Source organism: Canis lupus, chromosome 34, assembly GCF_048164855.1.
Source record: "Canis lupus baileyi chromosome 34, mCanLup2.hap1, whole genome shotgun sequence".
Taxonomy (NCBI): domain Eukaryota; kingdom Metazoa; phylum Chordata; class Mammalia; order Carnivora; family Canidae; genus Canis; species Canis lupus.
This window is the reverse complement of record NC_132871.1, coordinates 6,155,367-6,180,116: the sequence shown is the minus strand read 5'-3', so window position 1 is coordinate 6,180,116 and position 24,750 is coordinate 6,155,367. Positions and strand designations below refer to the sequence as shown.

The following is a 24,750-nucleotide window of genomic DNA, read 5'->3' as shown; positions in this document are numbered from 1 at the left end:
CAGGATCAACCCATATTTATAAAATTGCAGCCCTAAAACTTGGCTCTGCTGCTGGGGGGTATCTATGTCTGTGTTGAACTCTCCCCGAGTACAATAAGGTAAAATAAAGAAAATACCATTTTAAAGTAAAAAAGGGGGGTGTTAAATAAAATGAAACAGAGGACTGAAATAGCTGATTTTCTTCAGACCTATCGTTCTACGGGCTCTTTCTCACCCAAATTGAGCTTGATTGTTAGCCATTATCAGAACTGGACTAGGAAGCCTGAGAATGTGACGTGTAACTGCATGTTTATACAGAAAGAAAATACTTTGAGACCGATTTCTAATTTTGATGTTTATTTTGACATTTGACTCCTTTTTTTTTTTTTTTTTTTGCTTATTTTGATATCTTGACTCCAGACAAGCTGGAGGAAATAGTCTCGGAAGTTCAGGACTCCCACATCCCGTGTCATCTCTAAATGGGACGTTTTGCTTGTCAGGACCTAAAATTCTTGCCATTGCTGTAGAAGTCCCAGGCAGCACTGTTCTCTTTTAGAAGCATCGCCACCGTGTTTCATTAGGTACGTGGGGAAGTACGTAGTTGACTACAGTGAATGCAGAGGATCCGATGGGTATTAGGGGCTGGCAGGAAAAGCTGCCAGAAGGGGCCACCTGGCCGCCGGATCCCGAGGCCGCGGGTCAAATCCCGCAGTGGCCTGAGCCCCTCTGCTGGCGCGGCGCCCCTGGCCGGGGCAGGGATGCAGGGGGAGCAGTGCCCTCCCCGTTTAATGAGCACCTACTGGGTGCCAGGCAGTCCTGGATGCGCAAGGGCAGGTTTCCTACGATCCTCACAACCCTGCAGTGGTGGATCCAGTAGTCTTCCTATCTGAGTCCAAGGTTCCCATTTGATCCCATAGGACTGATTTTCTGACATTCTCACGTCGGGCAGAGGAAGGAATCGACACGATTATTTTTGCTCACCGTTGTCGCTTCTACAAATAAAGATATCCCGCATAAATGGCTCTTTATAGGACACAGGCTAGGACAGGGTTCATCCAGCTCTCAAGATTATTTAGGAAAAATTGAAATATATAGGACTCATCTTTCGATGGAAAAGAACTTCAGCTTATAAAAAAAAAGGTAACTGGTGGAGGAAGGGCTCTCTCACTGGTTTTCAGAAACTTAAAATTTTGTCATGTTTTTGAAAGATCAGGTGAGTGAATGTGTTGTTCCTGTTACTAGAAAGTTAGGCTCAGGGCCCCAGCTGGGTGTCTGACCCGACAGGGAAGCCGCAGCCCCGGGACGTGGGCGGAGAGACCAAACATGTCATTGCGCCCCGAAGTCCCAAGCTCCCCTGTCCACAAAGGGTCTCATTCAAGCTGTCAGCTAGTTTTGTGTCTGGTCTTTCCCCCTGGGCCTTCCTCAGTGGACATGCGAAAATAGGGGATCCCTGGGGGGCTCAGGGGCTGAGCGGCTGCCTTCAGCTCAGGTCATGACCCCAGAGTCCAGGGATCGAGTCCCGCGTCAGACTCCTGCATGGGGCCTGCTTCTCCCTCTGCCTGCAGCTCTGCCTCTCTCTCTCTCTCTCTCTCTCTAATAAATAAATACAATCTTTAAAAAAAGAAAGAAGTGCCAAAATACTGAGAACCGATCTAAGTTGAGGAACAGGGCAGGGCAAGGTAGGAACAAAGCAAAGGGCATTTCTCTCCAGCTCCAGAACAGTCTGCGGGCGGATTGGTGACGATTGACACATTTTAAGGTGAAACAAAAGATTTAGAAAGTGAAATCGGCGTCAGTGAACAACTCGTGCCCCTGAAGTCGTCGTAGGGTTGTGTTGTACATGCGAGACAGCAGCGGGAAGGAACAGAGATCTTCGATTCTCTCAAGCTTCTGATTTGTTCGCTTTTTTTTTTTTTTTTCCTTTTTTCCCCACGGATCAGCCCCCTGGATTCAAGGAAGACACTTTGCTTCCTTAAGATTCAATTTTCTCCTCTGTAAAATGGGATTGATAACAGGCCCCTGCTGCGGCTGCTGCGAAAATGAAAAGAGTTAAACGTGAATGATGAGGCCTGGCAGGGATGCGCCGCAGATACTTTACGGAGGAGGATATGTGACGTGCCATATGTGCAGCTTAATCGTGCTTAGCTTAATCCTTAAAATAATAATAATGTCAACCTCGATGAAACGTTTGCCTGCTTCCTCTGCTAGGCCCTGCCCCCGTGGATCACATCCAGCCCTCCGCGTCCTCCAGGACCCCCCCCCCCACCAGGCACCTCCTGGGGGCCCAGCCCATCCTCTGTCTTACATCCTCCCACTCCGATGAGATCTTCCAACCTGCAAATGTTGTTTCCCTTCAGACCATCTGTTACCCTCTAGAAACTGAAGGGAGTAATATTTTGGAGGAGTAGAGACAGACAGTGGTGAAGGAGGGAGACCTCTCCAGAAGCTTTCATCCCTGAGGGTTTGGTGAGGCGTGTCCTCCCAGGGATGTTGGTGGTAGTAAGTGTGTCTCAGAATCCCCTCCCTCCGCGCACAGGTGTTTCGTCTCTGCCTGTTGCAGGTAAGGTCCGGCCAGTGCTTGGGACAGCTGCGGCCCAACGGGACGGTCCCGCTGCCCTCGCGGCTGGAACATTCCAGAGCAGACATCTAGTCTTCCGTAGTCCCTGTCGTATTTTGGCCTTCGGAGTGATCACACTAAAACTGGTGATGTAACAGCAAAATGAGGGATGGAGAAGACCGAACCTAATGACCTTTGTGCCGACGGCCCTTCTATTCATCTGACAAAGCTAACCCCTCGTGCCCGTTTACACACGTGTATTCACTGATACAAGGTCCATAGATGGAAATTTTTTTTAAAAAAAGCAAAGCAAAATAAAAAGCATACATTTTGTACATTCCTTCCCAAATGGGGGGGGGAAGGAAAATGAAAAATGGGCCTTACTTTGAAAGAATATGGTCTTATGTGGCTCCGTATTTTTACTCTCTACTATCAACTGTGCTCCGAGTAGTCGTTCTGGTTGTACAAACAGCCCGGGAAAGGATCACACATTAATTTCTGCTGCCCTCTTTTATGTAAAACCACGTAAAGTACTTTTTTCAATTATGACGCTGATTTGATTTACTGAGAGTTTAGATTGGAAATGTATGAGCCGAATTGAAAACCAGATTGTAAATCATTCCGGCATGACACTGGGGTAAAATACAAAGATAATCCGAGTTTATTTATGATGTCCTGTCAGGGAAATTCATGAGAATTAACTTTCTCCTGACAGTTCTAATAATAGTCATTTCTGACCACGTTAGAAATACTCTATTTCCACACGAAGAAAGTCTGCTTAACATCTGTTACCCTATTTCAGTATCTAGCGGGAACCAAGGGGGACAAAAAGGTATCACAGTGTATTTTGAAGATGGAGTATTTGCAAATACGGTGCAACACGGGAGAAGGCCATTTACCCTGTAGAGCGACAAGCTCAGTGGCACACGACACCCGCCTGGGGGAAGCTTTTCAAAAAAGTCTCATCTTTGGGTCTGACTCCAGGCAGGTCAAATCTGGGCCTCCTGAAGTGGGGACCAGGTGTCTGGGCTGGTTTCAGACTCCCCGCCCCCCCCACCCCAGGTGATCCCAATGTCCGGTCCCGGCTGAGAACCGCGTTCTAGAAGCGTGACCTCGGGCAAAAGCAAGGTGAAGGGAAAGCTCTGCAGACAGCCCTGAGTACAGGCCGCTGCTGCTGAGGCCAAGGCTGACCTCTGACCTCTCCGCACAAATTCTGCAAGGGCCTCAGGAGGCAGAGGGCAAAACATTTCTCGAAATTAAGACCCAGAACAGCAGTGCTGACTTCCAGGCTCTTCTGGGACCTTCTCCCGTGTTGAATTCACCACTGAAAGTACCAAATACCCGGGTCTTTCTGTCCCCGTCGGGTGTTGCCTCTATGGCAAGAGCAGCGGCAGGAAGTGGGAAGGAGAAACCCGTGTAAAGGTGTGTGTGTGTGTGTGTGTGTGTGTGTGTGTGCACTTCTTAGAATTAGTGTTTGGTTCTCGTGTGGAAGAGTGATGATTGCTTCACGACGTTGTTTTGGTGAATTTTCGTGTTGCCTGTGCTTCTTGAGACACAAAACATGAAGAGAAGAGACTTTAGTCCAACCACGATGGAAGTTTTGAACTGTTTTTTTTTTTTATTTTTTTTTTATTTTAACTGGCTGACCTCCCCTTTCAGCACACTTGTCTGGGCTGTGTGCTGAGGGTGGGATAACGATGAGCAAGATGGGGGTACTGGCAGGGGACAGTTAGGTCCTTAGCGACGGGCCTTTGGAATGGAATGAGGATGGTTGGGAATGAATGAAGGTAGTTGTGTTAGGCTCCCCCCAGGGAAACAGAACCAGTAGGGTGGGTGGGTGAGTGCTGGGTAGATGGAGAGACAGAAAAGGAGATTTACTATAGGAATTGGTTCCTTCCCTTGGAAGGCGGAGTCCCATGATCTGCAAGCTGAAGAGCCAGGGAAGCGGCCATTCAGGTCCAAGGCCTGAGCAGCAGCTGGGAGTGGGGGGGCGGGGAGGGTGATTGGTTTAAGCCCCTGAGATCTGAGGGACTTGCAGACACAGACACGGAAAGGAAAATATTTGAGGGAAGTGACCTTGAGGAAGCAGGAACGGGAGTTTTACGGCTCTGGTGGATGAGGCTGTGAGCGCTGAAGGCTCTGGGATGTCACCAGGGAGCTGAGGTAGCGCAAAATCCCCCATGGCCCCAGAAAACCACCTAACACCCCAGTTGCCCTGGTTTTCATTTTAAAATGTACAAACGAAAGAGCTCAGTTAAGAAACAGGCCATAACAATCCCCATGAAAACTCTGTGGCCATTTTCCTCAAACGGCTTAGGTGGTATTTTGCGGCTCTGTGTTTATTTGATCTTGGGGCTGGCATCTCTGGAACAGTGGATTTGTTTCTAAATATTGGGTATAATCGATCATGTAATAGTGATGAAAGCGTCCATTAAATATGCCACATTTGAATCACAAGGTGTTGTGACCCCCTTTCTCTCTCATCCTTAGTCATCTTCTTGCTCAGTTGCCTTAGTTAACTGAGTGACGACAGTTCTAGAGAGGCTTTGGTATTTTCCAAGAAGATGTGTTGTTAGAGTGTCTATTGTGGTAAATAATGGGAATCTCACCTTCGGGTGGGCAGTCCACCATTTATCCATCTTGACAGCAGTAAAAATAAAAGAATAACTGGCAGTTTTGGTGAAAAGTCCAAGGAAAATCGCATCAAGGTGAAAGTTAAAATTTTGAGTTCGTCACTCTTTCACTTTCCTTCAATTATGTTGGCGTCCCGTAACCACAGTGGCAACTGTGTCGACCTCACCCCCCCAACACCCCCAGGCGTCCTCCTCCCTTGCCTTTTTTCCTTTTCTTTGTTAATTTTGACAAAGAAGCCTCAGGTTTCTACCTGGACCATCTTATCAAGGTTTGGGCTGCAGCAAAGTCCCTTTTCATCCTAGGTTGACGTTGCTCATCAACCCCAGGGTTCTTTTTTTCAGGCCTCTACTAACTTGTTTTTAATTCAGGGCTCTGGGCAGCCACTACCCATGGGTGGAAGTTGTCCTTCTTCTGTAAATCTGGCCAGAAAAACTTTATCCAGTTTCTGTTGTAACCGTGTCCCCGGCCATGAGAATAGCCTGGTGTGGTCTGGGCCTCACCGGTACCTACTGAGTCAGAATCTCCATAGAGGCCACTAGAAGCTTCATTCAGTTCCACTGTGTTGAAGGGTTGGGCTGTTTGTCCTTAACACCTTGGGGAACAGATGTACTCACAAACATCTTTCTGTCCTCCTTAAAACAAAATTTCTCCTGCCCCGGGACATTTACTGCAAATAAATTTACTTTCGAAATGTTAGCCTTATTTAGGGAGGCATAAATTAGGAGTTTGCCCAAGAAGCTTTCTCTCGAGGTCAGGGTTCTGGGAGACAGGGTGCCTCATGATATAGGGAATGGTCACTACAAATGTGTGATAATGTGGTACCAGCGACTGGTGTTCGAAATTAAGAAACCCAAGTCCCACAGCCTTATCCAGGCTGATGCAAATGTAATCACCTTTGGAATTAAGCTCAGGTGGGATAGAACTGTCGCAGGGCAACTGAAGACGGTGGGCATAAGGTCAGCAAAAGGATTCTTAAGATACTACACCTCCCTCTCCCCTGAATCACGTTAGCGGGACCCCAGCTAGAAAGCAAAGAAGTCGTGCTAACAAAAGAAAAATATTGTTATTGGGAGGATTACTTTTTCTCCACCAGTTTAGAGGTGCTCTATTGTCCAGCAGTAGTGCTCAGGTTTGGCTTTCTTGGCTCTTCATGCGTTTGCCAAAGTGCCTTTGGATGTGTTTTACTTACTACTGAAATAATAGGGTTTTTTGGTCTTTCTTATTTGTGGAAAACAGTCGGCGCAGACTAAATGTAAGTTTGTCTGAAGCACTGGGCATTATTTCCTGTGCTACGTAGACTCGGTGACCTTCGTGTGCTCAACCATCACCTTCCAGCTTCTATAAACTGTGACTTGACCCTGAGGACTATGTTTCTGTCCCCCCACCCCCCAAAGTCTCCATGCAAGAAAAGTCTTAAGTGCTCAGTGACCTTGCCTGTAATGCTAGGCAGATGAGCAGAGCAAAGGTGCAAAGTCTTTGCCACAAATGACAGCCTGCGGTGGCATCTGCACAGCCCATGTTGGTCTAAACGGGTCTCCTGCCACCCCCCTCCCCCAAGCCCCCAACCCAGTCATGTCGTTTCCCATCGCCCATGATGTTACCAGCTGGAGGTCATTTCTACAAACACAAACCACCTGGTGGGAGAATAGTGCTGTTGCACAGAGCAATTCACCGTTACCCCCACCCTGTGCACCAAGGATAAGGTGGGGACAGGGGGAAGCATGGGGGTCAAGGGCATTTTGTACATGGCCGAAGGAGGGGATAAGCAGATTTATTTTCTCTGCTGTCCTAGCATAACATGGTTTCAAGATAACTGATGATAAAATTATTTTCCAATGCTATAGGTAGCCCCAATGGAGAACCCTGTGGAAAGACTTGCCTGGAAGAAAGAGACAACCAGTGGTTGGGGGTCACACTTTCCAGACAGCCAGGAGAAAACGGATCCATCGTGGTAGGTTATTGGCATGAGTCCACTGATAACATCGTGGAATCAGATATTCTGGGTGTGATGTTCACATTATTTGATCTACTTCTATGTTTTATTTAGACTTGTGGGCATAGATGGAAAAATATATTTTATATAAAGAATGAAAATAAGCTCCCCATGGGGGTTTGCTATGGAATGCCCTCTGATTTACGAACAGAGCTGAGTAAAAGAATAGCTCCGTGTTATCAAGGTAAGGAATCATTTTGATATTAATTGGATCAAGAGAGACAAGTAGATGCCTTTAATTTATTTTTTGATTTTCAATTTTGCATGTACAGAGGGAGGCCGGGAGATCTTTAAAATAGCTGTATTCTTTTTAACTGCTCAAAGTATTGTTTCCTTTTTTTTTTTTTTTTTTTACTCAATTGCAGTAGTATTTGCAAAAAAAATGTGCTTTGTGTTTTTAGGAATAGAAATTTGTACAGTTACATCTGAATAATTCTAGAATATAATTGATAATTATTCACTTTTTAAAATTATCCACTTTTGCAATATATTTTTAATTCTATATAAATGAATCTAATGCCTAGCATATACTGTACACTTAAAATCATGAAATTATGATTGAGCATTTGAAATTGAAAAGTCTGACAAGAAAGATGAAAACCATTTAGATCTTCTGCTTTATCTTTAGCTTTGAAGAATATTCATAAAGAGCCAAATATAAATGTAAGCAAATCTTTCCCACTTCATCTTTTTTTTTTTTTTTAATTCACTGCATTCCTTTACAATGCTGGTATCTTAGGTTTGAAAAGCTTTCCCATGAAAATTCTAGGCTATTAGGTAGGCAGTAGTATCTGCAGAGCTAGTACATGAACAACTTAAGTGAACAAAATTAGGGGTGATTGTCAATAGAGCATTAAAAAATCCATAGCAGAACTACAATTCTAAAAATGTGTCTTTGGAAGACTCGGAATTAAATATACATGTATTCTGTTTTCCACTTTTTCCTCACCAAAATGATTACTACAATGTCCAAAGAACATTTCTATTACTTGACAAAATTTTGGCCATGTATGCAAATTCAGTTATTCAATTAATATTGGGATTCTCTGTGTTCTGTGATATCTTGGAACATGAATGAAGAAGATAAAGGTAATTTTAAATTCTTAATTGAAATACAATGCAGTGTAGTATCCTGTATGTTTATCATTCTCTTTTTCTTAATGCTTTATAGTTTACACTTTAAAACATTTTCACAGAAGTTATATTGTCGGTGGTCAGATATACTCAGCCACATTCTCCAAAAAATTCAAAATGGCAACTTATATCACCTAACACTATTAAAAAAAAAAAAAAAGAAGATATGTAGATATGTCATGGCCAGGACTAGTAATTACAAATGACTTAATTTATTTAACTTTTCTGGTTAGCAAAGCCAAAACAAAGATGGGGGTCCTGATTCTCATTTTTTATGGAGGTTTCCTTAGGTCAGTCCTTCAGGTGAAGCAAAGCTTCATCGTCCTAATAAGTTCCAAAGGCCTCCCATTCCGGGGGCTTTGTAGTAGGAGACCCTCCATCTCCATGCAGATCTTGACTCCCTGTTACTTTCCCAGGCACAACTTAGGACACCAATTTTAAATGCAAACTGAGACTGGGAGCCGTAAGCCCTGCATCTGCCTTAGATACCCACTTTACAGTTATTTTGGGTGTATGCTGCATGCTCCTCCCATGAAAAAGAGGCAGAGGACAATATTTGTATTATTTTGGAGGAATATTTTTGAGGATTAATATGAAAGAGATTGGTGATACTACATTTTATCAAAGTGACTATTTTAAGGTCTACATTTTATACTATCTCATTTTTAAAAGCTATGTTTGTAAGGATTTAAAAGACTAACAAAATAATGCAAATTTTGCCTATTTTTCAATGAAATCTGGAATTGTTTTCCTACTTCATGTTTAGATTACGTGAGAAAATTTGGAGAAAATTTTGCATCCTGTCAAGCCGGAATATCTAGTTTTTACACCGAGGTAATAGTCCAAAACATAGCTGCTTTAAATGTTTACACATATGATTTTAGTACTTAAGATTTAGACTGTGGTATTATGCTTTACAGTAAAAAATTGTGTAATTTGAGTAATGTCTCTTAAATTTGAGCGTATTATGACTTAATTTTTACTACTCAATATTCCGCATATATTTTGATAAAAGGTTAATGTTTAAGAGGGCTGTGCCACGTAAGGCCAACTAAAATTCTACACCAAAGCTTATCACTTGCATCAAGAATTTAATGGGAATCAAAAGTAGCTGTTGTTATTTGCTGTAACCTAGATGTTTACGATATCTATCCAAATATGTTACTTTTAATTACTTGTTGAGGGAGAAAAGAAGCCTATAAATCCACATCTTTAAATTATGAGAATTGAGAGATTTAAAAAGTTAATATGCTCTTAAATTAGACATCTCCCCAAAACTCTGTTTTTCTCTGACTCTCAAGGATATACAGTCTAAGGTCATAGGTGTACCTCCTAGTTTCCCTCCAAAACCCATTAGGAATTTATTAATGTTTTCTGAATCTATGCAGTTGGGCTTTATCCAGCCTTGGGTTGACAATTTCCATAAATATTACCTGCTGCGTTAAAAAAAAAAAAAAACACCTTTTATATTTCAATTGACCTTTTTTAAGAGTTTAGGAAATTTAGAAATATGTTCTAGGTTTGGTTGCTAAAAGTTTTCATATTTCCCTAGACAGATATCTCTGTTCATTCTAATTTTCCCTTTGTTTCCCTTTCCTGAATATTTGTCACCAAATATGCCCCAAATACCACTGGATTTATTTTTTACTAAGCTAACATTGTTAAGAAAACTAGTGAGTTAATTTATTTCTGTTTGCAAAAGAGATAAAGTCCACTTTTTACTCTTTGGCAACCTGTGATTATCCCCTTAATAAGCCCTAATGAATTACCCAGAAACAACTTACTTTAACAGAAACCACGGTGCCTATCTCCTAGCAGCCTAGCCTCGTATTCTGTGATCCTTGCTTCAATTTTAAAGTCCACTGCTAGGTGTGAAGGGAGAGTTTCTTTTCTGAAATTGTGCATACGGGTAAAAATTCATAAGCTAGCTTCTTTGGCTCTTTTCTCCTGTTACGTTTTTAAATTCATAAAATGTTCAGATTTTAGAAATGTATTATAAAAAATGTATTCTCATCACTATTAAAATGTATGTCTGGAGGAGGTTTTGGGTGGATTAAGCTTTGAAAGGATGATAAATTGTTGTTTTGTTTTGTTTTGTTTTGTTTTCCTTACAGGATTTAATTGTGATGGGAGCCCCTGGATCATCTTATTGGACTGGATCTCTTTTTGTCTACAATATAACTACGAATAAATACAAGGCTTTTTTAGACAGACAAAATCAAGTCAAATTTGGGAGTTATTTAGGTACGGTATACCTTGAGAAACTCCAGTCCTCTCCATCTTAGATAAAGTTTCCCTTATTTATGATTACTAGTCTCTCCAAAAGATCCAAACGGCCAGTAGCTTTTGAAGGGTTCAGAAACTCACTTTATTTTATTATGATTATATTTTTTAGAAACTCACTTTAAAAATATGATCTATGAAGCTTTAACTGAACATTTTACGTGTGTAATCACAACCGTCAATATGTAGTTGTCAGAGCTCCTGCTTTAGCTTACTCTTAGAAGCTTGTATCTTTCTGTAGTTAACCTGTTATTGTGAAGGTTGCATCTGTTATGTGCTTACCACATCCAAGGAACATTTGAAAGCCCTCTACTGGAGTTCATGTCATCGTGTCTGAGTGAGTGGGTGTAGTTTCTTAAAAGGCCAAATGAAAGCCAGTGGGGCTGTCGATGGCATTCCAGACAATGGGCAACATTATGAAGCCTAGGGATCTAAAAACAGCCCGTTGACCTTTGCCTCCTAAGTTCTTAGAATATTTCCCAGAGTTTATTCTTATCTTTCTCTTTCCCCTTCTCTTCCTCCTCCCTCTCCATTTCCCCCTCCTCCTGTGCAATAGGACCCTTTATAGTCTGTATCTTTACAAAAATGCAAGATTTTCTTGGCATTAATTCCCCTGCTATAGTTAAAGGGATGCTTTTCCTATAGTTTCTTAGAAAAACACAGCTTTGTTTAAACCGTGTGCTTCAAACGTCAGCAGCCTATAACCCAGAAATAATTACAATAAGAAAAAGTATTATTTTTTCCCCATTCATACTGTAAGAATTCATTTTTAAACGGAGGGAGTTCGTTTATAATTCAGCATAATTCAGCATTTACTTATTTATGGTTGGAGAATTACTTGAAGTGTTACAGGAGATGTAACTTAGGGGGTACCTGGGTGGCTCAAACTGGTTAAGTATCCAACTCTTGGTTTTGGCTCAGGTCATGATCTCAAGGGTCCTGGGATCAAGCCCCACACTGGGCTCCATGCTCAGCAGGGAGTCTGCAAGAGCATTGCTCTCCGTCTCTGCCCCCTGTCTCCTGTGCATGTTCTCTCTCTCAAATCTTAAAAATGTAACTTAGTATTATGCCTTTTGTCATGTAATAAAATATTTTACCTTTTGTGTCATCATAGCGTTCTATCACAATAGGAAGATTTCATGGTGAAAAAGCTGAAGTTTAGAAAATTCTTTTACTTGAAAATGTTCTATTTTAGATACCTAAAATGTTTTGGTTGTAATCCTAGAAGCTAGCATGTCCTGGTAGTTCCTAGAGACTAACCAAATGTAAAAGTGCTATCTTTGGTTTCTAGGATTTAGAAATGTCAGCCATGTGCCTAGTTTCTTTCTTTTTTTTTTTTTAATTTTTTATTGGTGTTCAATTTACTAACATACAGAATAACCCCCAGTGCCCATCACCCATTCACTCCCACCCCCCGCCCTCCTCCCCTTCTACCACCCCTAGTTCGTTTCCCAGAGTTAGCAGTCTTTACATAGTTTCATAACACGTACTCGTAGTTAAAGCGTATAATAAGTGACCAATTTTGAATATTGCCATGCTAAATATTCTTAAAACTGTTTAGTGTCATCCTTTGGAATTCAGTCTCATTTAATTCTAGGACTGGATTTATGGTGATATATTTTACCCATTGCAAATGATGCTTCTCCTACTTTGTTTGAAGGGTACTCAGTTGGAGCTGGTCATTTTCGGAGTCCACATACTACTGAAGTAGTTGGAGGAGCCCCTCAACATGAACAGATTGGTAAAGTAAGAAATACATTTTTACATTTTATTTCTTCACCAAGTTTCAAAAAGATTGCGTGAGAGAATGAGATACTAAAGGAGGAATTGCAAAAAATTGTAAGAAATGATGGCTAGAAATGATGAGCGGTGCACTGCATTTTGTGGTGAAAGTTACATGGCTTTTAGATAAAATTTATTAGAAAAGCTTTAAGGAAAAATTCTGTAAGTCAAATGAGGCTTTTCTTTCTTTGAGTAAGTTGTTTTTGAAATAAAATTGTCTCAAGATGTCCGGGGAATGTATTTACTGGTTAACAAGTTTACAGATGATGCGCTGTTGAGACAGCTGCGTGTTTTGGGGTAAAACCAGAACGAATAAGATGTTTCTGGTTTTTGTTATATTGCTGTGTGGACATTACTATACTTTCCTGAGGCTGTCTTTGAAAAGTGAGACAAATGATGCTTTCTGTGCCTTACGGGATCCATACCAGCGTTTCTGAGGAGACAGTTTGGCAAGGAAGTCATGTTATTGTGAATGTGGTTCCCCTAAACCTTTTGAGTTACTCTGAACAGGATTTTCAAAAATCCGTTTAAGCAGTTACAAGTCACAAAAATTGATGTTTTGATCCCCTGAAGATTTTTTCATGTGATAGCAGCCTGAGTTTGTCTACTTCCTTTCCTAATTGCAGGCATACATATTCAGCATCGAGGCAAAAGAACTAAGTATCTTACATGAAATGAAAGGAAAGAAGGTAATGTCTCCACCTGTGGTCTCACTGAGGGTTTTCGTGAATAACCCTGCTTTTTTTCCTTGATGACTGGTTCTGGTTTTGTTTTGGGGCAGCTTGGCTCTTACTTTGGAGCTTCTGTTTGTGCTGTGGACCTCAATGCAGATGGCTTCTCAGACCTACTTGTGGGAGCTCCCATGCAGAGCACCATCAGGGAGGAAGGCAGAGTGTTCGTGTACATCAACTCTGGCTCGGTAAGTCTAATCGCTGACCACCTGGAGGCTGTTTATGGGACTGTGATAGAAACTGAAGCTGTTCTTATTCCAGAGTTCTGAGACCATCGATTCTTTGGCCTATTATACTGATGAAAGTAAAAAACTCTGGTATTGAACTACTGCTCTAAAAATGGAACATGCTGATGGATGGGAAGCGGTCCCATATTGATATTCCAGAAGTAGGAGATCAATTGTTCTGGTTTCTTGTCTGCTCCCATCTTGTTCTTCAGGCAGTTGAAATTGTTATTAGGATGCAAATCTAATTTGAAAAAATGATTTTTCTATACCCCTCAAAATGTGGTTTTATTATTGGTTCTGTTGTGAATGTCTTTAATTACAAATATTACCAGATGTAGAAGATAAAGCATGAAATGTTTTTTAATGTATTGATTTGAAAACAGGAAACAAGATGTGTTTTGACAAAATGTTTATTGGCACAATTTTTGTAGATGGTGTTCCCGATAAGAGTATAAAATGGGCATAGTTTATTCCAAAGTGGACATAGTAGTTGTAGAAATAGGTAATTATTGGTCTGGTTGAGTTTCACATTATGGGGGATATTGTAAAGTAGAGACTGACCACTTCACAATTCAGTTTAAAGAGTTCTGCTGGCCTTATCTTGCCAGTCTATCTTCTTGGCATTAAATCAAAACAATTGATAGGGCCTTAATGGGGTCTTCCTGGTCTGTTCCTTTGATTTAAGAGCAAGAAGAGATTTGTGAGAAAATTGGGTCATCTCTTAAGGTACAGCATTTTTAGTCAGGATTCAACAATGTATAATCTGTTTCAAGAAGGTATTTGTAATCTTAATGGTATTAGAGCATTTAATAAGTTCCTATATTAAGCATTGGCCTCAACACTGTATGATTCAAAAGAGAAAATACTATCTTATGAAGCTAAGGGATTTTTGAAGTCCCAAATATAGAGCAACAAAGTCACTTATAAACTGGGATTTCCATAGACTGTGTTTAAACTTTAATAATAAAGGCGTATCCTCTACGAAGTGATCATTCATATCTCCTTAATAGCGATATCAGGCATTACTTTTTTTCGTAGGTATTTCACATTTCCCTATCCATAAATGGCCTTCTTGTACTAGCTACATCCTCATTCTGCCTACTTTTTCTTCTCTTTATAACTAAACTTTATGGAAACACTTTAAAAAGTATCATATACACCTAAAGTAGGGCAATATGTAATCTTTTTTTCCCTCATTGATATCCTAAGCAATCCTAATAGGAAAGGTAAAAGAACATTCCTTTCACTGAAGGGGCAAGGAAGGAGTCCCACCCATTGGGCTACCATCTTGTGCTTCCCTCATGTCTCCCCTGAAGCACCACTGCTGAACATGGGATAATTTCATATTTGATTTCAGCTTTTAACACCTCTGACATAGGAAGTTAGAAGGGAACAAAGAAAGAATCACCTGTTTAACTCTCTAAAATGGCACTACTATGTTGCATTATATTTATAAATTGATTCATTCAGTTCAGTGTTGTCTCTTCTACTGGAGTATAGATACCGTGTAGAGAGGAATCTTCAGTCTTGTTTACTGCTGTCTCTTTAAGGTTTGAAAACGTACTGGAGAAATAGGTGCTTGGTAATTGTTTTTGAATGAACTCAAGAAAGGATGGTACTTGAATGGATCTTGTACTAAAATAACTCTCAGAAGTCCCCAAAGAACTCTTGGTCACCATTTTCTGACTGGAGAATACTTGAAGAGTGATCACCTCTTCTTGAAACTCTCTCCTTGGAACTCCAGTGCCATTCCGTTGCTTTAGGTCTGCACCTTCTCATCTTTCCTGGAGCCCTTTCTCCTTATGTTAGACATTTCCTTTGGAGCCAGGTTCTTTTATCCCTTATTTCTTGATGAAAATCATTTAATGGTTATGGTGCCAATGATTCTGTCTGTAGAAATTACTCATTTTAAAAAAAAGACATTTAGTGAATATCTGAAATGGAATAAGAACTATGAAAATAGGCAAGAATTCTCTTAGACCGACCCCTAGGCCCTCAGGTCTAGAAAAGATACAACTATGAGAGTAAAGAATCGAATAAAACGTGACAAATAGCACATTAGTAATATGTACAAAGCAGAAGAAACCATTCACTTTGGTCAAGGATTCACAGAGGAAGTAGTATTTGAACAAGACAAGTTTAGGAGTTTTTTAGTTGGAAAATAACAGGTGAAGGGTGTTTCACAATCGCAAGGAGAAGAACTCATGTGTGGTTAAGGGAATGATGAATAGACTTGTTTAAGAAGAGTAAAGTTTCTATGATGAATAATGCATAGCTTTTTTTTTTTTTCTTACTACAAAGGAGTGACATGATCAGAGTTTGGAAAGAGGTCTACTAGTTCTTATAAGGACTCACTATTGGAACATTGTTGAATGTCTTATTGTTATAACTCCTCTTCCAACCTAAGAGATAGCAGTTGACAAATTCATGTTTCATTGCTACAGTTTCATTGCTAAGGTTCTGAAGGCCAGCTTCAGCTGTGCCAACTGCTCAACTCGGAAACCTTCAGTGACTTTCCATTCCCTAGATTGAGAGTAAATTTCCCTCCGTATTCAAAATCCCACACCATAACACCTCAGTCTGACTTTTCTTTGGTCTCCTTCATTATATGTGCCATTTGTAGTAGTCAGATTCTTTGGAATTTGTTTTGCTGATAATACTGTTTATCAAAATCATGTCCACCATGCAATAGCCACTTTGAATATAATCTCTTATGAAATCTCCCCCTGCTTTCACAATTAGATGTGCTGTCCTTGCTTCTTGACAATACAAAGCAGTTTGTACTTCCGAGTGATTCACATGTTTGTGCTAAACCTTCCCTGTAACTGGGCTTCTTCAGGTAGGGGAGCATGTCTTAGACACACACCGCCTTGTCCTCTTTTGCCTGTTCACTCTGCATAGTGCATTGCCTGGAGTAGGAACTCAATAAATATTTGCTAAATTGAATTATCAAAATGATTTATTGGATTTTCAAAGCTAGGGATCATGAGTTTGACAACTTTTATGTCCTCTGAGCTCTAATCATACTATTATATGTGTTGACATACTTGATAAATATTTATTGAATTGAACTGAGATGTGTGTACTAAAGCTCAGCCTGTAGTTTGTCCAACTTGTTGGAAGCATTAGAAAAAAATCCATATCCAATTACAACGGTAAATCATGCGTGACGGTGTCAGGGAGTGTTATGACGATGCCTTTTCTCCCCCTTTTTTTGTCTAGGGAGCAGTAATGAATGAAATGGAAACCGAGCTCATTGGAAGTGACAAATACGCTGCAAGATTTGGGGAATCTATAGTTAATCTTGGTGACATTGATAATGATGGCTTTGAAGGTAATTAAAAATATCTAATTCAGTACTTAATTTCTGTTTTGAAAAAGATACACTGAAGAGAGCATGATTAGAGTTTTAGGTCATTTGCCTTTTTATAGCAAATGGAGCCAGAATGTTGCACTAAGTTTATTTTCTTTTTATCATGTTACATCTGACTTCTCTCCCTTGTCCTTTATTGATGCTTAATTGATCAGACTCCTTAGACTATATGCTATTTGACAACACATATAGTAAAGACACGGACGAGACCCAAAAGAGGCTGGCTGCAGGGCTGGAGAGGGTTCCGTAAGAAGCCCGTTGTGCTAGGCATTCATTGTTCAGCTGCTACGTTGTGGGATGATTTGGGGAATTGTGGGAGAGAGCCTACATAGTGCCTGAGGGGGCAACTGGCAGACCCAGCAATGGTGGCTACTTAACAATTGATAGGATAGCCTCTCCATGACGGAATAGACAGCAGTGTCATTACTGTGCCTGTCGCGCAACGGCCCTGCTGTTGAAATACCTGCGTGCACCAGCCTTCCCTCTTAAAATTAATTTTTTTTTAATCTAATGCCGAGGGGTAACTACCTCTGGTAAAATTGTGCATAGAATGATGAATGGGTTTGAGAGGAGTGTGTGTAATTTCTAGAGTTCAGCAAGTAGGTATTTGATTCTTTCAGGGCTCAGAATTGTCTTTCCTCTTGGCATGGTCCTTGGCCATGATAATATTAGGTCAAAACTTAAACTTGGATACTAGAAATAAGTGAGGGAGTAGTAGAAGTTTTCACTTGTTTGATTTCTTATGCCTAAAGGCTTCATTCTACTTTAACTGCATAAAAGGTCTTAGTCTCTGAGAAGGAAGTTAGTAGGTTATTAAATATATATTTTGAATATTTATAGAATATATATCACATTGAGTTACAAACTCTCAAATGTAAGAGTGTAGTTTGGTGTACAGATATTACTGTTTCTAGAGTTTTTCTATTTTGAAAATGAAAGAAGTGTATATATTTTTATGGTTATTATGACACAACGTTTTACATTAAAACGTCAATATGGTTTTATTATGATGTTATACTTCCCAAGAGTCAGCAATTCTGTTATTCACTGGGCACTTACTTTGTGTCAGGTGTACCAGGCCAGGTACAGAGCGTATGCCATAATACATGCAAACAAAGGAAATGATGGCACCGTGTTCTATAATTTTACAGTGAAATGGAGTATAAAACTAAGACATGCAAGAGGAAAACCTCAAGTGGTGAATTTAAAGATCCTACCTAATATATGTCGATAAAGCCATGTTTATGCGCCTTGACATTTCACGTATATTATGAGATGATGCAATTCTTTATTTTAGAAAGAAAATCATTTAGGGGCACCTGGGTGGTTCAGTTGGTGAAACTCTTGCTTTTGGATCAGGTCATGATCTCAGAGTCCTAAGATCAAGCCCTGGGTCAGGCTCCATTACTCAGCATGGAATCTGCTTGTCCCCCCGCCCTCCTTCTCAAATAAATGATCATTTAGTAAAATACTTCGTTAGGATTGCTTATATATCTTGTTTTAATTGACACATTTGAGGAAAATCAGTGTTTTGAATGTACTAAAATAATGCTTATATACATGCACATGAGAAATGATTGTGTGTCAAGGGGGGGGGGGCGGCGTCAAAATGTCAATGACAGCTCTGAATTAATTCTTAAAATCAGAGTGGTCAAAATGTCAGTTTTTATGATCAGTCACTCCAGTAGCTGGGAGAGGCCCAGGCAGTTTCCCAGTGGTGCGTGAGAGAGTGTTCTGGGAGACTTGGGAGGAACGATGGGGGAGCCCCTGAGGGCACCAGGCAGGCTTTGTGGACTGCAGTGAGGACCTAGGCTTCGGGCAGCATTTGCATCCTGGAGTCTTCAGCTCTCTACTCCTAAAGGTAATGCCTTTGTGTCCGGAAGATGGTCGTTCAACCCATTGTTTCTAATAGTTCAGCATCTTCAACGTAATTAGCGTATTTTGTGCTGTTTATAAATTTCATTTATAATTCACTACGCTTTTACATTTAGTGGCTACATGAATACTGGTTTACTTCAGTACATGTTTGCGTATCTTTTTCTATGTCTCAGTTCTATTTTTTTTCCAAAAAAATACACATTTGCACATTTTTATAGTGCAAAATGATTTACCTCTGGGAGTTTAGTTAATATGTTCCCTCACATTGTTATAATTCTTTTTTTCTTGTGATAACTTAAGATGTACTCTTGACAGTTTTGACCTAAACAAGGCGATGTCTGTAACTGTAAATGTACAGTCATCATGCTGTACATGGCTTCTCCAGAAGGTTGTCTTGGAAATGGAAATTTGTACCCTTTGAGCTTTTCACCGAATCCTCCTATCCCTTGCCTCTGGTAGCCAACCGATCTGAACTGTTTCTCTGAATTTAGATTTTTAAAATTTCTTTTTAAGATTTCATTTATTTATTTCTCTAACAGGGAGAGAAAGCACAAGCAGGGTGTGCAACAGAGGGAGAGGGAGAAGCAGGCTCCCCACTGAGCAGAGACCCCCAACATGGGGCTCGATCCCAGGACCCTGGGATCATGACTTGAGCCGAAAACAGATGTGTAACCAACTGAGCCACCCAGATGTCCCTAGAGTTTTTTTTAGATTCCACATCTAACATACAGTGTTGGTCTTTTTCTGACTTCACAGAGTAAAATGCCCTCCAAGAAAATACATGTTGCCACAAATGGCAGGATATCTTCTTTTTTATGGCTGAATAGCATTTTTATTTGGCCAGTAGTAAAGATTTTGTACACTTAGATATTAACCAAGACCCTGCTGATTTGGGAGCAGGCTCAGTACTCCACTGAAGCCCTTCCTACCATGTCTGCCTGGGTGAGAAAGCCAGGCACCTGGGTTTAATTTTTCTTTGTGTTTCCCTAGTCCTTTATCCAACTTCCATATTTAATTTTCCTGGGGGGGATGGATGAAGTTACTTTGTGTCCATGGAAGTCCTGTGTGGGATTGTATAGAAAAAGGATGAAAGGGTCACCTGGGTGGCTCAGTGGTTGAGCATCTGCCTTTGGCTTGGGTCCTGATCCCGGATTCCTGGGATCAAGTCCCACATCGGACTCCTTATTCACCAGGGAGCCTGCTTCTCCCTCTGTCTGTGTCTCTGTCTCTCTGTGTGTGTCTCTCATGAATAAATAAATAAAATCTTTGAAAAAATAAAATCTCACCTGTTCTTTTTCCTTCCACCTCCTGTCATAGATGCAAGTCAGATGTAATGTCCTCTTAACTATGCACACTTTTGTGGTGCCTTCCATAGCAGACTTAAGTTATTTTTGCATTCATCATATCCTGTCCTTTTTTTTAAATAAAAAAAAAAACTGAGTTGTTTCCTGTGTACTTAGAAAAGCAAAACAAGGCCTTTCCTAAGGAGATGACCAATTTGGTAAGAGTCTAGCATGAAAATCTCATCCAGAATATGAGGAAGTTAGAGAACGGGTACATGAATAGACCTACATGGCTGGCGGGCAGCTTTCTAGATTTCATCCATAAAATAGATTTGACAAAAAACACTGACTTAGGGGTTAGGATTTTTCACCTTGAGCCTTTTTTTTTTTTTTTTTTGTTTAAGATTTTATTTGAGAGAGCATGTACTCTAGAGAGCCTGAGCTGGGGAGGGGCAGAGGGAGACATGGACCCCTCAATGAGCAGGGAATCTGACGCGGGGCTTGATCCCAGGACCAGGATCATGACCTGAGCAGAAGGCAGACGCCCAACCGACTGAGCCACCCAGGTGTCCTTTCTCCTTGACACTTTTACATGACTTTAAGACTGGATGTTTGATTTTTTTTTTTTTTTTTGAGCAGAGCCATGACAAAGTGCTATAATTGTAAAATAGAAGCTGTATTATTATTTTATGTGTTCCTAAAATATATGTGGATATATTCTCAACTTGTTAATTGAGCAGTTCTTTGACACAGAGCAGGAAAAGTTTCCAGGAGAGGAAAACACTGGATATAGCCCGTAGTGTTAGCAGTTCTATAAAGCATGGTGATGGGTGAGCACAGCTTCTGCAGTCAGACTGCAGGCAGGGTTTATAGCTCAGCTTCTTCACATCCTAGCTGTGACCGTGAGCAGGTGACACTATGTGCATCAGTTTCCTCATTAAAGATAGGATCAACAAGTACTTATTTGAAGGAGTAAAGAGTTACGTGAGTTAGTATGTGTAAAGCCCCTCGCATGGTGCGTGCGTTGTAACAAACGTCATGTGCTAGCTGATGTTAAAATATTGTGATTATACCAACGATGGCTGTGATTTACAATGAAATAAAATGTTCAGATGGAAAGTAGAAAAAAAATTGTCAGTACGTCAGTGTGTGTTCAGTATGTTGTACCCCAAATTGACCTGCACAGACATTAAAAAAAAACAATAAGTATTTTCCTTATAATTATGATTGCTAAAATTTTAGGATATCGTATGAAGAGATCCAAATGGAATCCTAGCAAGTCGATGTTGAGATCTGTATATAAGATAGGAGGAGACTATCACCTCCTCATTTTCTGCTTGGAATGACATCTGGGCCTTTTTCTATTTCATTTGAAAAGGCCCCTTTGTATTATTTCAAAGAGATTTGCCCGGCATCACTACTGCTAGTACATGTTATCTCGAGAATTTCCACATATCAGCAACTTCCTAGCCCAGACTTGTTTCCTTTACATCCTGTCAATGATCAAGACACAGAATTCTAGTTATCAAGGGTGCAGCCTCAGTGGTTGAAGTATAGAGCAGCCCTGACAAATGGCATCCATGACTGGCCTTGTCTTCTGTGGCCACAGGATACTTCTCCCCCCATTCCTGCCCTTACCTCCCTCGTCCTCTTCCCTGCTCTCTCTCCCTTCCCGCTCCTTCCTCTGATGTTCCTGTGAGTGTTTAGTTCTGCCCATATATGGCTCCAGGTGTTTCAAGCCAACTGCCACTGTTTACATGGGCCATGTTGCCCCTGTCCCCTGCCATTACACAGGCTGTCACCTCTGTCTACACTGCACCATCCTCTTCTGGCCGTGGCCTGTATATATTGAATCTCAGCCTGGGCTTCCCCTTCTAGGTGAAGTCTTCCCTAATTTCCACCACCGGCTCATATGTGGTGTTTTTATTCTGGTTTACCTCTCTTCTTCCTACTAGAGTTCCTCTTCGTGGTACCACCCTGTATGACCAGCTCCTGGAAAATGCCCCAGAATACAGTAGATATTCAGTAGTTGTCCACAGAATCAATGAATGGGTATGATTGTGTGAGAATTTTAAATAATTTGCACAAGTCAAAAGAGAGCAGCCTTACTATGTCTAAACAATGAACATAAGGTGTGCCTATCATTTACCTTTTGAGGACATTAGAAATTGTACAGAATTTAGAGGATTTGGCTCAGTTAGTAGGGCAGGTGACTCTTGATCTCAGGGTTGTAAGATTGAGCCCCAAATGGGACATGGAGCCTACTTAAAAAAAAAAAATTTTTTTTCCAATTGCACGGCATTTGGCATAGAATTATATATCAAAGAGGTTTTTATTCTCCTTGAAATCGCAGTCAGAAATTAACCGCTGTGGTTGTTTAAAAAGTTTTAGATCTGATAAACCACTGAATATTGACTATCATGAAAGCAAACTGTGTATTTAAGTTTCTACTGAAGTAATAAGAAAACATTACATGTAAATAAACCTATGAATGTACCCAAAATATAGGAGTATACCCCAAATGCTCAAGTAACCCCTTGTGACCCAACGAAGTGCTCTTGCAACCGTAGAATATTCTTTTTCGCCCATGTGTTATATATTTATGGCCCTTGAGCCACCGTGTCTTTCATAGTTTGTTTTCTCTTGCTTACGGCAGTTGACCAACTCTTTATTTTTTTTTTCCTCCTGGCACCATAACCTGATGTGAATCCCAAGTCCTAAAAGTGACGCAGTCCTCACTTTACAGACCAAAATCCCTTTCCGAAGCCCCCGGGGGCGGGTAGGGCCGCGTGCGTGCCCGGCTCTCCTGGGCAGAGGCTGTCGCTTTCCCTGGAGCAGGAATTTAGAACCCGTTTTTGCGAATCAAGTTAAAACCCGGAGCTCAACATGAAGTTTCTTATGCTCCTGACGTCCAGGGACGATGAGTTATGTGCTGGGGGGTGCTCGGGACCCTTGACCCAGCTGTGCCCTGGGCCGCGGCTGGGTTTGACTCGCGATCGCACGGTGTAGACGGGGCACGGGGAGGTTAAGAGATGAGTCAGGCTTCGGGCTGGGGCAGGGGCCCGAGCGCCTCCCGGACCCCTCACTCCGCTGCCCCCAGGCCCGACCCCCTGCACCGTCCTGTACGCTGTTATGGTGATGAGTGCATTTTGTGAGACAGATATAGATATATATGTATATCACCTATATATCACATATATATTCTACATTTTATATATCACATACATTGTATATATTATACATTATCACATATGTGATACATAATGTGACATATAACATATATGATACATAATATATATCACATGTGTTGTATATCACATATATATCACGTATATATTATACATTATATATCACATATACATTATATATCACATATATACCATATATCATATATCACATATTTATAATATATCACATATGACATATATATTATATATCACATATATGTTATGTATTACATATCACATATATATTATATATATATATAATTTTTTTCTTGTGTAGTGAGTGAAGCATTTGTTTCTTGGTAAGGAGCTTTTTCTTCTGTGAAGTGAACAAAGTGGCATGAAACTTAGTTTTCAGAGCTGCCTTCCTTCTACAAAGCACTGATTTTCTGCCCTTGAAATCCTGGCGTAGATGTGGCGGTTGGAGCTCCACAAGAAGACGACTTGCGCGGTGCCGTTTATATTTACAACGGCCGAGCAGACGGGATCTCCACGGCATTCTCACAGGTAGAAGCTGTTCTGTTTGCAAAAGCAGCATTGGTGATAAACGGTCCCTGAAACGTCCAGTTTGACGTCGACTTGTTTTTCTTAATTGGCTCCTTCAAGTACCTGATATATTCTTTTTCACCCTTTTCTTATAATAACAGTAGGTGGTCTTGTTTTAAAGATCATTAAGAATCTGAAATCCTTTTTTTTTTCTTTTTTCTTTTTTCTTTTTTTTTTTTTTTGGCCCTGTAACTGAGTTTTCGTTGACATCCATTCTCATTTGCTCATAACCTACTAAAGATTTTCTTTGCTTTCCACAAACTTATGTTCTGAGATGGTATCTGTACTTGCTCCAAATAAGCTCATGTGGCTTTGATTAACTGTGTCTTGCCTTGTGCCTTAAGCCCCGTATTTTGGGGGGTTTGCCCGGGGAGGGGGGTGGAGAGCAAGCCCACCATCCTCTGCTCCTTTCAGCTTTTAATAAAGTTCCCTGATCTGACTCTGACTTGACTTGGGCCTTTTGACAAATCGGGGCCTTTCAGTGCCTGGAAAATACTCCACACACCTGCAGAGAAGAAAAGTCTTTCCAAAGATGACTTTTATGGAAATATTTGCTAATACTGTTATTTTTGATTGAGCAAAATAGGCGAATGGCTCTCCATATTTAACGTGAAAAATCTATACTTGTGTAGGAAAAACTCCTTTTCTTAGCATGGATGGCAGCCTGACGCATGTAAATCAGCATCTGGATGTGAAATCAGACCTGGGCAATGGGAAACACATGTCTGACTTCAGTTGTCACATGCTAGGAAGCAACGTGGCTCAGGAGGGTGCCTTTCATCCTGAGCCTGAGTAGTAGGCTCCACTAAGTGACGACATGTGGCTTGTTTTCCAAATTCCTTGTCTGGTTATTCGTGTTCACCCAGGAAATAAATCCAGAGCCTGGGGAGAGGGGAGTCAGGACAGTTTAAGATCTGTGCTATATAGTTTTCTCTTCATGATTTTTTTTTTTCTAGTTACAAACTGAGGATTTTTTTTTTTTTCTAGTCACTTGCCCAATTCAAGCTAGAAACTTTGGTTTCTCTTAGATGCAAGTATCTGGCTTAAGTGCTTTTTGTTAGGAAATGTGCCAGGCTGTTGTGAGGCTCGTTATTTAACTAAACCATTGTTTGAGATATTCAGTGCT

The 24,750-nt window shown here is 40.8% G+C and overlaps 1 protein-coding gene across 2 annotated transcripts in view; it reads left to right on the top strand.

Annotated features, from left to right (window-relative positions):
• The window catches only part of ITGA4 (integrin subunit alpha 4), a 79,812-nt gene that overhangs the window by 10,535 nt on the left and 44,527 nt on the right, over positions 1-24,750 (top strand). For both annotated transcript variants that reach the window (XM_072811382.1, XM_072811383.1), the window contains exons 3-11: positions 7,015-7,121; positions 7,218-7,347; positions 9,064-9,131; positions 10,412-10,541; positions 12,241-12,326; positions 12,989-13,051; positions 13,144-13,281; positions 16,543-16,654; positions 23,491-23,585. In XM_072811382.1, coding sequence (XP_072667483.1) covers positions 7,015-7,121; positions 7,218-7,347; positions 9,064-9,131; positions 10,412-10,541; positions 12,241-12,326; positions 12,989-13,051; positions 13,144-13,281; positions 16,543-16,654; positions 23,491-23,585 — 929 coding nt within the window. The remainder of the gene's footprint in view (positions 1-7,014; positions 7,122-7,217; positions 7,348-9,063; positions 9,132-10,411; positions 10,542-12,240; positions 12,327-12,988; positions 13,052-13,143; positions 13,282-16,542; positions 16,655-23,490; positions 23,586-24,750) is intronic.